The sequence below is a fragment of the Myotis yumanensis genome, unplaced genomic scaffold, assembly GCF_028538775.1.
Source record: "Myotis yumanensis isolate MYYU_CA2020_CCGP unplaced genomic scaffold, mMyoYum1.0.hap1 SCAF_7, whole genome shotgun sequence".
NCBI lineage: Eukaryota > Metazoa > Chordata > Mammalia > Chiroptera > Vespertilionidae > Myotis > Myotis yumanensis.
This window is the reverse complement of record NW_027223758.1, coordinates 12,895,338-12,909,330: the sequence shown is the minus strand read 5'-3', so window position 1 is coordinate 12,909,330 and position 13,993 is coordinate 12,895,338. Positions and strand designations below refer to the sequence as shown.

General features: G+C 37.1%; 1 protein-coding gene across 1 annotated transcript in view; it reads left to right on the top strand.

The window, feature by feature from the left end:
* Nucleotides 1–13,993, top strand: part of CSE1L (chromosome segregation 1 like) — a 48,696-nt gene that overhangs the window by 14,503 nt on the left and 20,200 nt on the right. The window contains exons 3-10 of the mRNA XM_070419796.1: nucleotides 4,254–4,396; nucleotides 6,262–6,363; nucleotides 6,442–6,587; nucleotides 6,928–7,018; nucleotides 9,038–9,145; nucleotides 10,930–11,022; nucleotides 12,725–12,892; nucleotides 13,005–13,134. Coding sequence (XP_070275897.1) covers nucleotides 4,254–4,396; nucleotides 6,262–6,363; nucleotides 6,442–6,587; nucleotides 6,928–7,018; nucleotides 9,038–9,145; nucleotides 10,930–11,022; nucleotides 12,725–12,892; nucleotides 13,005–13,134 — 981 coding nt within the window. The remainder of the gene's footprint in view (nucleotides 1–4,253; nucleotides 4,397–6,261; nucleotides 6,364–6,441; nucleotides 6,588–6,927; nucleotides 7,019–9,037; nucleotides 9,146–10,929; nucleotides 11,023–12,724; nucleotides 12,893–13,004; nucleotides 13,135–13,993) is intronic.

Here is a 13,993-nt window from a genome sequence, read left to right as displayed (position 1 = left end):
AAAAAGTGATTAAGTGAATGAAACCAGGCAATCAGACACTCCATGCTTAACCTTCATGCTGGGATTGATTTAATTATTACATTTTAAGACCTAGGATTTTTTTCTACCCTCTTTCTCCCAAATATAATCAGTTTCCATGAGAAACTTAGTATAAACTTAGACTTGCAATCTCAGGTGCCCACAGGAATCAGATGTGAAGGTAAGTGAGAGAGCAGGCCAAGTGGGGACTGGTAATCTCTGCAATTATCTTAGGGGGATTCAAACTAGTTTTGCAAAATCATTTCCAGCTTTACTTGAAAAATAAGGGTGCTTATATGAAATGTCCTTACTTTTAAATGATAGCAACTAATAACTTCGAACAATTTTGAAATTTATACAAATCTAATTTTGAGGACCATATGTGTCCTGTGAGTAGTCAGTTGAGGATCCTTGATGTAAGCCATATTAACCAGAAATGCTCTTAATCTGCTTCTTTAGAATTTACTAGTGTGCATGCTCATGAAGAGGATTTTGGAAGGGCCCCATGAAGACACAGATGAATGCGTGTGTGTGTGTGTGTGTGTGTGTGTGTGTGTGTGTGAGAGATACACTGATGTTATATATAAAACATAGAATTGTAAACATGTTAATGCAGTCATCCTAGCCTTTGTGATTTCTGAGAGGAAAAATTTGTGAGCTTCCCATTAGTGCTTAAAGAAGTAATGTGTTCTTGGATAAAGGGTAATTATTGGCTCTAATCTTCTTAGACTTTCCCAGAAAGCCTCTGCCAACATTATCTATTAAAATTATTTTTAATAATTGTGTCTTTTAAGGTGAAGGTGGCATTTTTTTTATGAATCCAGGACAGAGTGTAGGAATAAACTGGTGTTTCTGGGAAGAGTTGTGGACATATTCTCAGGGATTGCTAGTAGACTGACTCAACATCTTTATAAAATGATATGGAGGTAGCAATGTATAGTGGATTCCAGCTTACAGATACCACTCTTCTCATGGGTTATTGAGATGTGACAGTGGTATAGATAAATTGGAAGACATTTTGAAGCTCATTGAGTATGTGGAAAATGTCAGTGTGAATATTCTGAGCGCAAATTGAGGAAAATGAACACAGAAAGGAATAGACTTAAACTCATGAGAAAATTGCTTCCAAGATATTAATTATAATTTAAGAAAGAGACCTGGCAGTCTGTATGGGCTTTCCCTCAAATCATGGATATAGTGTGTTGCCCTGTACAAAATGCTGACACTAAGGAAACAGTGAAAGCCTGATAGACTCGTACAAAACTGTGTCTGCTACATAAAAACATGTTCCAGTTCATTTCTCATCTTTCAAGAAAGACATGGTGACACAAAGCAGGAAAGGTTTGAGGATGGAAGCTAAACTCTTGGGACTCAATTCAGAGAGAAAAAAGTGTTAAATCATATTATTTTAAAAAATATATATCTTATTTTATTTATTTATTTATTTATTAAATATTTTTTATTGATTTTTTACAGAGAGGAAGGGAGAGAGACAGAGAGTTAGAAACATCGATGAGAGAGAAACATTGATCAGCTGCCTCCTGCACATCCCCCACCGGGGATGTGCCCGCAACCAAGGTACATGCCCTTGACCGGAATCGAACCCGGGACCCTTCAGTCCACAGGCCGACGCTCTATCCACTGAGCCAAACCGGTTTTGGCAAAAAATATATATCTTTTATTGATTTCAGAAAGGAATATTAAATCTCCTAGGTTTACTCATTACACAGTGAAGGTGTGTAGCACTTCTAATTTTTCCTATCTTAAGCCTCACTCATTCCAATGATCCAATACCTATTGAAAAGACCTGCTGTTAGCACCTATTATTTTCTACCATAATATGATTTAGCCTGGCCCGTGTTGCTCAGTGGTTGAGCATTGACCTATGGAATAGGAGGTCATAGTTTGAATCCTGGTCAGGGCACATGCCCAGGTTATGGGCTCAATCCCTAGTGAGGATTGAGGCAGTTGATCAATGATTTTCTCTCAACATTGATGTTTCCATCTCTCTCTCCCTCTCCCTTCCTCTCTGAAATCAATAAAAATATATTTTTGATAGATAGATAGATAGATAGATAGAGGCATCTTTAGTCAGAGTTGTCAGGATCATTGATCAGCTCCCGCTTACACCACCTCATTGGGGATCGAGCCCATAACCTGTCCATGTGACCTGATTGGGAATCAAACTGTGACCTCCTGGTCCAGGTCAAGACTCAACCACTGAGCAACGCTGGCCAGGCTAAATCATATTGTAGGAAATAATAGGTGCTAACAGCAGCTTTTTTAGTAGGTATTAGATCCTTGGAATGGGTGAGGCTTAAGATAGGAAAAATTAGAAGTGCTATACACCTTCACTGTGTAATCAGTAAACTTAGGATATTTAATATTTCTCAGTATAATATCAATGTGAATATGTATTAAAATCTTAGTATAACTTTATTGCTGGTATTAGAAATGTGTATATCTAGAGGAAAACAAGTCTAGTGTGGTCAAATAAGGACAAGACTAAAACTTTTTCAGTGATGAAATATTCTAGCTCTGTGATCTTTGACAAGTTACTTAACCTCAGTGGCCTTGTCTTTAAAATTGGGATAGTATTACCAATAGTATTAGTGACAACTTAATGAAATAATATATGTAAAGCTCCAAACATATATAGTTAATAATAACATAATAGCCATAATTAACTCATTTAATCTTGATCACGGTTATACTGTAAAAGAAATAATAACTACCATTACTAATCTAATCTAATAAAAGAGAAACATGCAAATTGACTGTACCTCCACTACAACCACAAGCCACGCCCACCAGCCAATCAGGAGCGGACATGCAAATTAACCCAACTAAGATGGTGGCGTCCATGGAGCTGGAGTGAGCAGGAGGCTTGGGTTGTCCCCGGCAATGGAGGAAGCCAAGCTTCCCGCCTGCCCTGCTGGCCCTGAGCTCCGCTCAAGGCTACAAAGTTTCAATTATAGAAGATAAATAAATCCCAGATACCTGCTTCCAGCCCGTCGTCCGTGGCCAACCTGAAACCGGCCATCAGCCCCTCACCCAAGCTGGCCAGGCACCCCAGCAGGAGCCCCCCACCCTGAAGGGGCTGTGGGCAGCCTGAAAACGGCCCTCAGCCCCTCACCCAAGCTGGCCACACCCCCATGGGGTGAGGGTCTCCGCTGGGGAGTTTGGCCAGCCTGCAAACAGCCATCAGCCCCTCACTCAGGCTGGCCAGGCACCCCAGTAGGGACCCCCACCCTGAAGGGGGTGTGGCCAGCCTGAAAACGGCCCTCAGTCCCTCATCCAGGCTGGCCAGGCACCCCAGTGGGACCCCCACCCTGATCCAGGACACCCTTCAGGGCAAACCAGCCGGCCCTCACTCATGCACCAGGCTTCTATTCTATATAATAAAAGGGTAATATGCAAATTGACCCTAACAGCAGAATGACTGGGAATGACTGGTCACTATGACACACACTGACCACCAGGGGGCAGATGCTCAATGCAGGAGCTGCCCCCTGGTGGTCAGTGTGCTCCCACAGGGGGAGCTCTGCTCAGCCACAAGCCAGGCTGAATTGCTGCCAGCACAGCGGTGGTGGCGGGAGCCTCTCCCGCCTCCTCAGCAGCGCTAAGGATGTCCGACGGCAGCTTAGGCCTGCTCCCTGCTGGCAAGTGGACATCCCCCAAGGGCTGCCGGGCTGCCAGAGGGATGTCTAACTGCCAGCTTAGGCCTGATCCCCCCCGGGAGTGGGCCTAAGCCAGCAGGTGGACATCCCCCGAGGGGTCCCAGACTGCATGAGGGCACAGGCCGGGCTGAGGCCCCCCCCCCCCCCCCCCAGTGCACAAATTTTTGTGCACCAGGCCTCTAGTAGTACTAATAATAGCCCTTCTGGAACCAGATAGGGTGTGTAACTTTTGACCTAAAGTCACTTAAACTCTCTAAGAAGCAGGTTCTCCTTCAGATGGGATGGTCTTCTGATGAGGCCACATTATAGGTTTGTGTGAATCAGGTGAGTCAAATGACTTGAAAACTGAGGTATTATGTAAGTTTAATATAACATCATATATAGTCCTTTTAATAGATAAGGAAAGTGAGGCTCAGTAGACCCTTGATAGGTTTTCGAAGGGAAAAGATCTTTTCCATTTTATGATGCTTCAATCAGATATACATAGTTCCACATATACATAAAGTAGAAAGATTTTGTTATAATAACGAATATAACATGGAAATTCTTTTATAGCTGAGAAGTTTCTTGAATCTGTAGAAGGAAATCAGAATTACCCACTGTTGCTTTTAACATTATTGGAGAAGTCCCAGGATAATGTTATCAAAGTGTGTGCCTCCGTAACATTCAAGAACTATATTAAAAGAAACTGGAGAATTGTAAGTATTTTGTGAATACATAGTTCAATATCCTGAATGTTTATAAGATTTATATATGCAGGGCTCCTGAAAGATTTGGACACAGATTAAAGATAAAATTTAACAGCACCCTCTACAGCAAAGTATTAACAAATCAAATGCAAAGAGTATAAAAATATACACCATGACCAAGTGGGATTTATCCCAGGTAGCAAGGCTTGCTCAACATTCAAAAATTAATTAATGTCTTGACTTGGGGTGGTGAACACACAATACAATATATAAATGATGTATTATAGAATTGTATACCTGAAACCTATATAATTTTACTAACCAATGTCATCCTAATAAATTTAATTAAAAAGTTAAAAATTGATTAATGTAATTCATCACATCAGTAGACAAAAAAAAAAGAAGAAGAAGAATCAGCCCTGGCCAGGTAGCTTTTAAAAAACATTATATTGGAAGTCTTTGCTAATGCAGTAAGAAAAGGAAATAAAAAGAGCAAAGGAGGACATAAAACTGTCTTGTTCACAGATGGCATGATCGCCTATGTAGAAAATCTGAAAGAAGGACACTTTTCCAAAGTTCCTGTTTCATTTGAATTCATATAGATTACTTCAACATTATAACCCAGGTTGATAGAGGGTTGTGAAACTAGGCTTTAACCTCCATTTAATTCTAGCTCATTGTCTACTGAAGAGACATATGGGAAAACGGTCTAAGTGAATAACTGAAGCAGTTTGTATTGTGGACCGGGAAAAATTATATAAAGCTGAAAATTATATATGTGAAAATTTGTAAAACGCAAAATAACTTATTTTGAAGTTTTTGATAAGGGATTGTACCCTATGTCTTGTGCGAAATGGAAATATATACTAATTTTAAGGTGACTCTTATTGTGCCTTAGTTTAATGACTAGTATAAATTTGTTATAAATTAAGAAACAGATATTGGGGGTGATTTTGCCCACCAGACAATATTTGGTAAAATGATGGTTGTCACAGCTTGGGGTGGGGAGAGTGGGTGTTATTGGCATCTAATGGGTAGGGATGTATGTAACCATCCTACAATATACAAGAAAGATTCCTACAGCAAAGATTTATCTGACCCAAGATAGTCAGTGATTCCAAGATTGAGGAAACTTGGCTTAGGATAAATAAAAAAAAAAGAGAGAATTGTTTTATGGTGATAGCAGTAATGATAATTATTTAGAAATTATTACCATTGGCAAAAATAGTTAGCTTTTCTAAAAACTCAACTTTAAATCTTCTTAAATATTTATTTAGAATCCTTTTTCTTCCATAAAAGAATTTGAAAGTAGTAAATACTAGTTTAAGCTTGGTATCTTTAATAAGCACATGTGAGAAAAATGACCTGGTGATTCTTAAAGTGTTTAAAAATCCCTCCCTCTACCTCTATCTTGATTTGTAAACTACTGAGACTTGTAGACCTTTTTGAGTGATGTAGTCCTGGATGCATTCAAACTCATAATGGTCAAGAGGTTTTCATTGAAAAAGACCTTTGACTTAAGGTGAGAGTCAAAATTGAAGCTTTTGAAGATAAATATGGACTAAGTTGCATATATAAAGATTTTAATCACATGTTTTGATTAGTTTATAAAACTGGAGTCTTAATTGGCATCAGGGAGTCAGAAGCTCATTAATTTGTATGTAAAATATTTGCATTGGGATGGAATATACATTTTTCTAATCAAAGGATTCATGCTTTCATGAGCGTAAAGTAATCTGTGACTCAGGGCCTACCTTTCTCTATGCTTTTCTTAGAAAACCAGGAAATAAATGGTTCTACTTTATCTACAAATCCATCTATCTGGTCATGGACATGGATTTTATGTTACTTGCTCATGGATACTTTGTTTTTAGGTTGAAGATGAACCAAATAAAATTTGTGAAGCTGATCGAGTAGCCATTAAAGCCAACATAGTTCACTTGATGCTTAGCAGCCCGGAGCAAATTCAGAAGCAGGTAATGTAAGGCCCTGTTTTCTAGGTAGGCTTGTTTGTAGAGTTTTCGTCTAATTAATCTGTTTCCTCCTCTTCTCAGTTAAGCGATGCGATTAGCATAATTGGTAGAGAAGATTTCCCTCAGAAATGGCCTGACTTGTTGACAGAAATGGTGAATCGCTTTCAGAGTGGCGATTTTCACGTTATTAATGGAGTCCTTCGCACAGCACATTCTTTATTTAAAAGGTATTGATATATAAACTCATACTTTTAAAATACTTTTTTTCATGTTTTTGCTTGTGTAAACAGTTCATATTTCTGTGATTATTGTCATTCCTTTAATATAATAATCCTGGAATAAGAGCATAAGCCTCTCAATTCATTAGTATGTTTCTTCTTAGGCAGGATGTTTATTTCATATTGCCCTATCATCTGTAACATACCTAGTCTCCTTAAACTGAGCTTGATTCTTTTAAAAAGAAAGCCAAGAATTTCAGAAAATTAGATTTTTCTCTAATCTATTCTTAAGGAACCAAAGCTAGTAAGCAAAAACTTGTAAGTTGCCTATTTTATCTTAATTTTCTAGATACCGCCATGAATTTAAGTCAAACGAGTTATGGACTGAAATTAAACTTGTTCTGGATGCCTTTGCTTTGCCTTTGACTAATCTATTTAAGGTATGGAATAATATAGTTACTTAATGTTTATTGCTTAAATATTTAAATAAATTTTGTTTAAGAGAAACCTTTGAAAGCTTATTTTGTAGGTAATATTTAGAGCACCATTTCTTTTGAAAAATTTCAAACCTACACAGAAATAGAGCAGATGGTATATCATGAACTCCCATGTATCTGTTATCCAAGGTAAACAGTTGCTAACATTTTGGTTTTTAAAAAATTTATTCTTTCCCCTTATTTTGTAGGAATATTGAAAAGCAAATCCCAGGCATCAATTATTTCACTCAAGTATTTGAGTATGTCTCTAAATGAATAGATCCACATTTTGATTTGTCTGTTTATTGTAGTTTAATTAACATCTTGTAGCGAACAAGCTACTTCCTTAAACATGTTCTTTACCTTTGAGAGAATCCTGTAATATCAAAAGATATATTGTTAACCTTTTTGTCCAGATAAGGAAAGAGGGTTCAGTATCCCACAGGCCTCAAACCTACTTTTGCTGACTCTAGAGAAGGTGCTCATTTTCTAGTTTTGAAAGGGAAAGTTGTGTGATAGTTACAACTTTCTAAAATGTAGAGTGTACACAAGATTTTTCATGGTTAGAACAGCTTACTGATGGTACATTTTTATTTTAAAAAACAACACTGGACAAAATGTGATCAATTTTTTCCATCTATTTAATTGGCAAAGATTTCTACTTCTTTTTAATAATGTTAAAAAGTCTTAGCTGGAGTGCACTGAAAAAAACATTTTGGTGTCCTGTTCATTGGATTAAAAATGATACTAGCTTTTTAGAGTTTGACATTTCATTAAGAACACCTTAATATTCATTTTTTAAATATATGTATATTCTTACTGATTTTAGAGAGGAAGTGAGAGGGAGAGAGAGATAGAAACATCAATGATGAGAGAATTATAGATCAGCTATCTCCTGCACCCCCCTCCTGGGGATGGAGCCTACAACTGGGTCATGTGCCTTGATGGCCAGCCGGGTACATAGGTGGACGATCAACCACTGAGCCGCACTGGCCAGTCAATATTTTTTTCTAGCTGCAGGATATAGGAAGTAACATTTGTTGAGTGTCTTTTACATAGTAGTTGTACACGAAGCACTAGGACCTTTTATGTAGATTTTCTCATTTAATTTGCATATTTTCTCTATGAGGCAGGCATTGTTCTCATATTATAGTTGAGATTGGGTCTCAGTAAAATAACTTAATTTGGCTCAAAGTAATGCTTATTGTGAGTAACAGAGTTTGGGTTATATTTAGGTCTGTCTGGCTTCCAAAATCTATGCTCATAGCCTACTCTGATGCTTTGGTAATACACTTTTAGAATCTCAACTTATGAAAATTAGAGGTGTGCACAAAGTTTTCTAGATAGGCCTAATTATTACAGTTAGAACAATACACAATTGGAAACAACCTAAATGCCAAGTGGCAGCGGAATTATTTAATGAGATCATGTAAAGAGAGTTTTGTATAATCCTATATAATAAAAGGCTAATATGCAAATCGACTGAATGGTGGAAAGATTGGTCACTGTGATGCACACTGATCACCAGGGGGCAGATGCTTAATGCAGGAACTGCCCCCTGGTGGTCAATGCGCTCCCACAGGGGGAGTGCCGCTCAGCCAGAAGCCGGGCTCATGGCTCACGGGAGCCTCTCCACCTCCGCGGCAGCAGGGAGCTGGCCTAAGCCAGCAGCCAGACATCCTCCAAGGGCTCCTGGACTGTGAGAGGGCACAGAGGGGCTGATGGACCACCACCACCACTGGGCCTCTAGTATATTTATGTGTGCACAGAGAAGAGTGGAAGGATCTAGTCCAAAATACTAACATTGGAGCTTTTAATAGTACCATGATAGCAACTTCAAAATATATACTTTAAAATATTTTTCAAAATCTCTGATTAAAAGCTAAATTTTGGAGAAGAGATATAGGTAATCTCAGCCTAGTGCAAAGCTTATTTCATGAAGCGTTACAATACACTAACACTGTTCCTAAATTCCTTTCCAAGGCCACCATTGAACTCTGTAGTACCCATGCAAATGATGCCTCTGCTCTGAGAATTCTTTTTTCTTCCCTGATATTGATCTCAAAACTGTTCTACAGTTTAAATTTTCAGGTAAGCTTTATTTTATTTCTTGTTTTTGATTCTTATTCTTTGTTGAAAAAATATGCAACTTTCCATTTGATGAAGACCTCTTTGCCAGCATTGATTTTTCTGAAAGTAAAGAAATTAGTTTTTTGGGGTTTTTTTTTTTTACTCCCTTCATTCTTTGTCTACAAATAGTCAGTGTTATGGGGAACTTTAGTGGTGAGGAATGTCCAGCCCACATGCCATATAAGCCCTGAGGAATCATTTGGTCTGGCTCTGCCAAGGCATTAGAGGCTAGTTAAATGTTTGACCAAATATAGCAGCGTAGTTTAAGTTGATAATTTTGTATGGCCCTCGAATGATGTTACGAATATTCAAAAGGCCCTTGGTAGAAAAAAGGTTCCCCACCCCTGCTCTACTCTTTCATTGAAGACCATGAGATCACATTCTCAGGCCTTCCTCTTGTTCATTTAAGGGGGTCTTAGCACTGGGGGAGCCATGTTTTGTTTAGAGATGTATGGTTAGCTTAAACAAAAAGGCTCTTATTGGAAACATCTGGGGGAGACAAGACGAAAAACCAGCATTTAGAAGGTTTAAGAAGCAATGTTATTTCAGAGGAAACACAGCCACAGTTTTATAGTAGAAAACGCCCAATCACGCTTTTGCTACTGAAATAGTGGCCTCCAGTCATTCTTTCTGTTCATTTCATTAAGATTCAGGGTTCCAGGAACCAAAAGGGGATCTTAATGGTACAGATTACTATACTGAGAAAGGCTAGAGGAAGGATCTGCCCTTTTCATTGTTCCTAGCCAGGGCCAAGGACAGGGACTTAATCCTTACAGCATGACTCCCAGTGGTAGGGAAAACATTCCACCATTTTGTATGGCCCGCGAATGATGTTACGAATATTCAAAAGGTCCTTGGCAGAAAAAGGATTGGATAGAGTAGGAGTTGAACAGCCCAAAATGCCATACCCACATTTTGCTTAAACCTTGTGTGTGTGTGTGTGTGTGTGTGTGTGTGTGTGTGTGTTGTGTTTTGTTTTTTGCTCGCACCTAACCCGCTTATATCTTTTTTTGAATTCTGCTTCCTGGAAGTCAGGTAGAATAAGATTCTTAATAACTTGTTAGGCAGAGTCAGGGACACCAAAGGCATAATGTTACTGTTGGGGAATTTATCAACCTCATTAAGAAGGCAGTACTGTTACATAGGAAACCATTAGTGTATAAGACAGCAAGTCTGAATTGGTGGTCATCTTACACTAAATGTGATAGTTCAGAAAGGAAAAGGGATATATTGGTAAACACTGAGTTTTATAAGGAAAGGCTTTATTCGTACAGTCTTAGCTGGACCTGGAAGGAATAGCTGATTTAAATTAAATTGGGGCAGGAAATCAAGACAGCATTATTTGTGGTCAAAAGTGTATAAACAGAGACAGAAGTCAGAATGGTTTATTCAGCTGCCAGATCTAATTAGAACAGAGAATTCTTGTCAAAATAGATAATGGTTGGTTCAGGCTAAGAAGTGTAGACTTAGAGTCTGTAGGCATGTGGAAAACATTTGATGTGTGTGCAGGGGGAACTGATGTACATAGCATACTTATTATTTTTAAAATATATTTTTATTGATTTTTTTAGAGAGGGAGAGAGAAAGAAGCATTGATTGGCTGCCATCCTGACATATGCCTAGACTGGGACTTGAACCAGTGACCTCTTAGTGCATAGAGTAACGCTTAATCCACTGATTCACACTGGCCAGGCATTATCCTACTTATTTTAATTAAAAGTCTCAAGTTTGCATTTATTCTTTAGGATCTTCCTGAATTTTTTGAAGATAATATGGAAACTTGGATGAACAATTTTCATACTCTCTTGACATTAGATAATAAACTTCTACAAACTGATGTAAGTATTGTTTAAAATATTTCCCAAGTAGCCTTTTGTTAAAATTAAGAATTATTTGAAATATAATCATATATATCAATTATATCTCACTTTGTTTTAATTTAAAACATTTGAGTACCCTCTGAGAACAGAACCTTGGAGGGTAGTTAGACTTCAGAAAATGAAATAAAGTTATTTGAGAACATTTGGCATTCTAGTTCCTTAAAAATTATTTACTCTTGCATTGTTAATAGCTAGAATTCCAAGAATGCAAATAATTTAATTATGTGGGATGTTTCATATTTGGTTATGTGTAGTGTACAGAATCAATTACTCTTATTGTGGGCCTGGCTTAGGTCACCATGTATAGGTTAGGCTATTTTATTACATTGAAATAAGGCCTTAGAGTATTCACAGTGTGAACATTTATGAAATAGAAAATTATTTGTCACTGAAAATATTAAGAAAACATAAAACTTAGACCTCTGTAATAATAGTCTCTTTTAAAAAAGTCAAACAGCGTAGGAAATAGGGGACATGAAGAAATTGTGTAATGTATACGTTTCTGATCTGGGCTCTGTAATATGTGCTTTTCCGTGCATAGCATTTATTCTATTACTCATTTGCTTCTTTATTAATGTATTTATGATCTCCCCCTTTCCCAAGAAACAACAACAAAAGCATAAAAAAGCAAAATTTTAAAATACTTCAACACCAAGTAAAAGAAAAATTGGAATTAGTAATTCAAGTCAGTTTTTGAGAGTGGGGCTGCAGAGGGAGAGTCATTACTTGAGTTTACAGCAAATGTCTAAGATTTATTAAGTAAAAAGCAACAAAAAGGATTTGATTCCACTAGGAAAAGACCCTTTCACATAGATTCGTACAGAGAGCTGTGTGCCATGTACTACCTTGTCATCCTTGTAGCAGCCCCTGTTTTTATGCCTTATGAAATGAGCTGTTTGGCACATAGTATAGCTCAAAGGGTTTTTGTGAATTGCTGTTATAGTTGAGAGTATTATGTAAACCACTGTTATTGTTTAGATTGGGGTTGGCAGACTTTTCCTGTTAAGGTCCAGATCGTAAATATTTTTATCTTTGTAGGCTATACGGTGTCTGTTCCAACACCTCACCTCCGCGGTTGTAGTTGAACACAGCCAAAGGCAATACTAGGAATTGTATAAATGAGGAAAAGGAATAAGGATGACTGTGTTTCAATAAAACTTTGCTCATAAAAATAGGCAGCAGACCTGCAGGCTCTGCTTGAATTTGCTGACCCTTGATTTAGATTGTTGTTTTATATTTTATAATCAAAATATTATTTGAGAATCCTACAGCATTACCTTATTGGGGGGTTGGACACATCTTAACATTTGAATGAGAACCTTTTGGGAGACAGTAAGACAATACAATAACGATGTTACAAAGGAAAGTGTGATGTAGTCTTTATCATTCAGGTTTCTGTAGGAATATGTTATTTTCAGTTTGGTATGTAAATATTTTATAATTTAGCAACCAGAAGAAAATAAAACTTGAAAACTTTTGGGATCTGTTCTCAGTGATTAATAAATGAATATTTCATCTTGCATTTATTTGAAAGACTAGGTGAGTAAATTGACAGTGGCTTTGGATTTAAATTTTTAAAGAGTTCAGGCATTACAGCTACTCTGTATTTATGGTAGCATTAGAGTTGTATGTTTGAGTTTTCTGGTTTCTCTTATGTAAGGATGAAGAGGAAGCAGGCTTATTGGAGCTCCTAAAATCCCAGATTTGTGATAATGCTGCACTGTATGCACAAAAGTACGATGAAGAATTTCAACGGTACCTGCCTCGTTTTGTCACAGCCATCTGGAATTTACTAGTTACAACAGGTCAAGAGGTCAAATATGACTTGGTAAGATGATGTTGGAGAAAAATAATTAAGACACACCCTTTCCAACTTCCCCAAGAAATAAATGGTTCCGTTTTGCTTTTAAAAATATGCTTATTTTTGTGTTTTATTCCAGTTGGTAAGTAATGCAATTCAGTTTCTGGCTTCAGTTTGTGAGAGACCTCACTATAAGAATCTGTTTGAGGACCAGAACACGCTGACAAGTATCTGTGAAAAGGTTATTGTGCCTAACATGGAATTTAGAGGTAATTACAGCGAGTGTAAAGCCTTTTCAGGGGATCAAAAACTCAGTTTTTTAAAGAGTGTGTTAGTATAAGTTTAGTAAGTCTTTTCCCTGTTGATTATTGTAACATATTCTAATTTTTTTTATTGCTAAATAAAACTTTTTGTAGATCATTTATTGTCCATTTTGTAAACCAAGACAAAGTGTGGTTGGTATAAAAGGCATTTGTGAAATGAATGCTGCTGTGATGAAATTTGTTGTATGCTATGGAGGTTTTTTCATGGAAATATTGAATAAGACTTTAACAATCCTGGTATATTGAGAAGAAAGTAACTGTCCAGGATCTCAATTTATGGAAATAATTTGGTTTTGTTTGATTTTAGTATTTCACCAAGGCAAATAACTGTTTTCCAACAGTTGACTTGAGATTAGAAGTGATTGATAACTTTTAAATAGAATGAAAGCCCACTTAGTTTGTGCTTAAGGTTCAGATAGTCCTAAGAGACTGATTGTATACAGAATGCCTTTCCTTTTTCTAGTTGGGAAGAGCAAGTAGTAAATATGGTAGGAATTGTGTTCTATATCAAAGCAGTCATTAGATCAGTGGTTCTCAATTATCTGGAACAAAATGAGGAAATAAAGGACAATATAATGTGAGGTTTTCTTTCCTTTTGTGTTTTTCTAAAACGATATATTTATTTAAAGAACAGAGCTTTATTCTGATGTTGTCTGTCCTACATTTTTGGTGTTGAAATTATTTTTGTGAAATAATGATGATTGTAGTTGTTAGCTTGTTTTTAAAATGTCCTTATCTGTCAAAATAAAAAATTGGCACCCCCCTGGATTGGTTTCCAACACTCACTATTGAAAGTTGGTGCTAA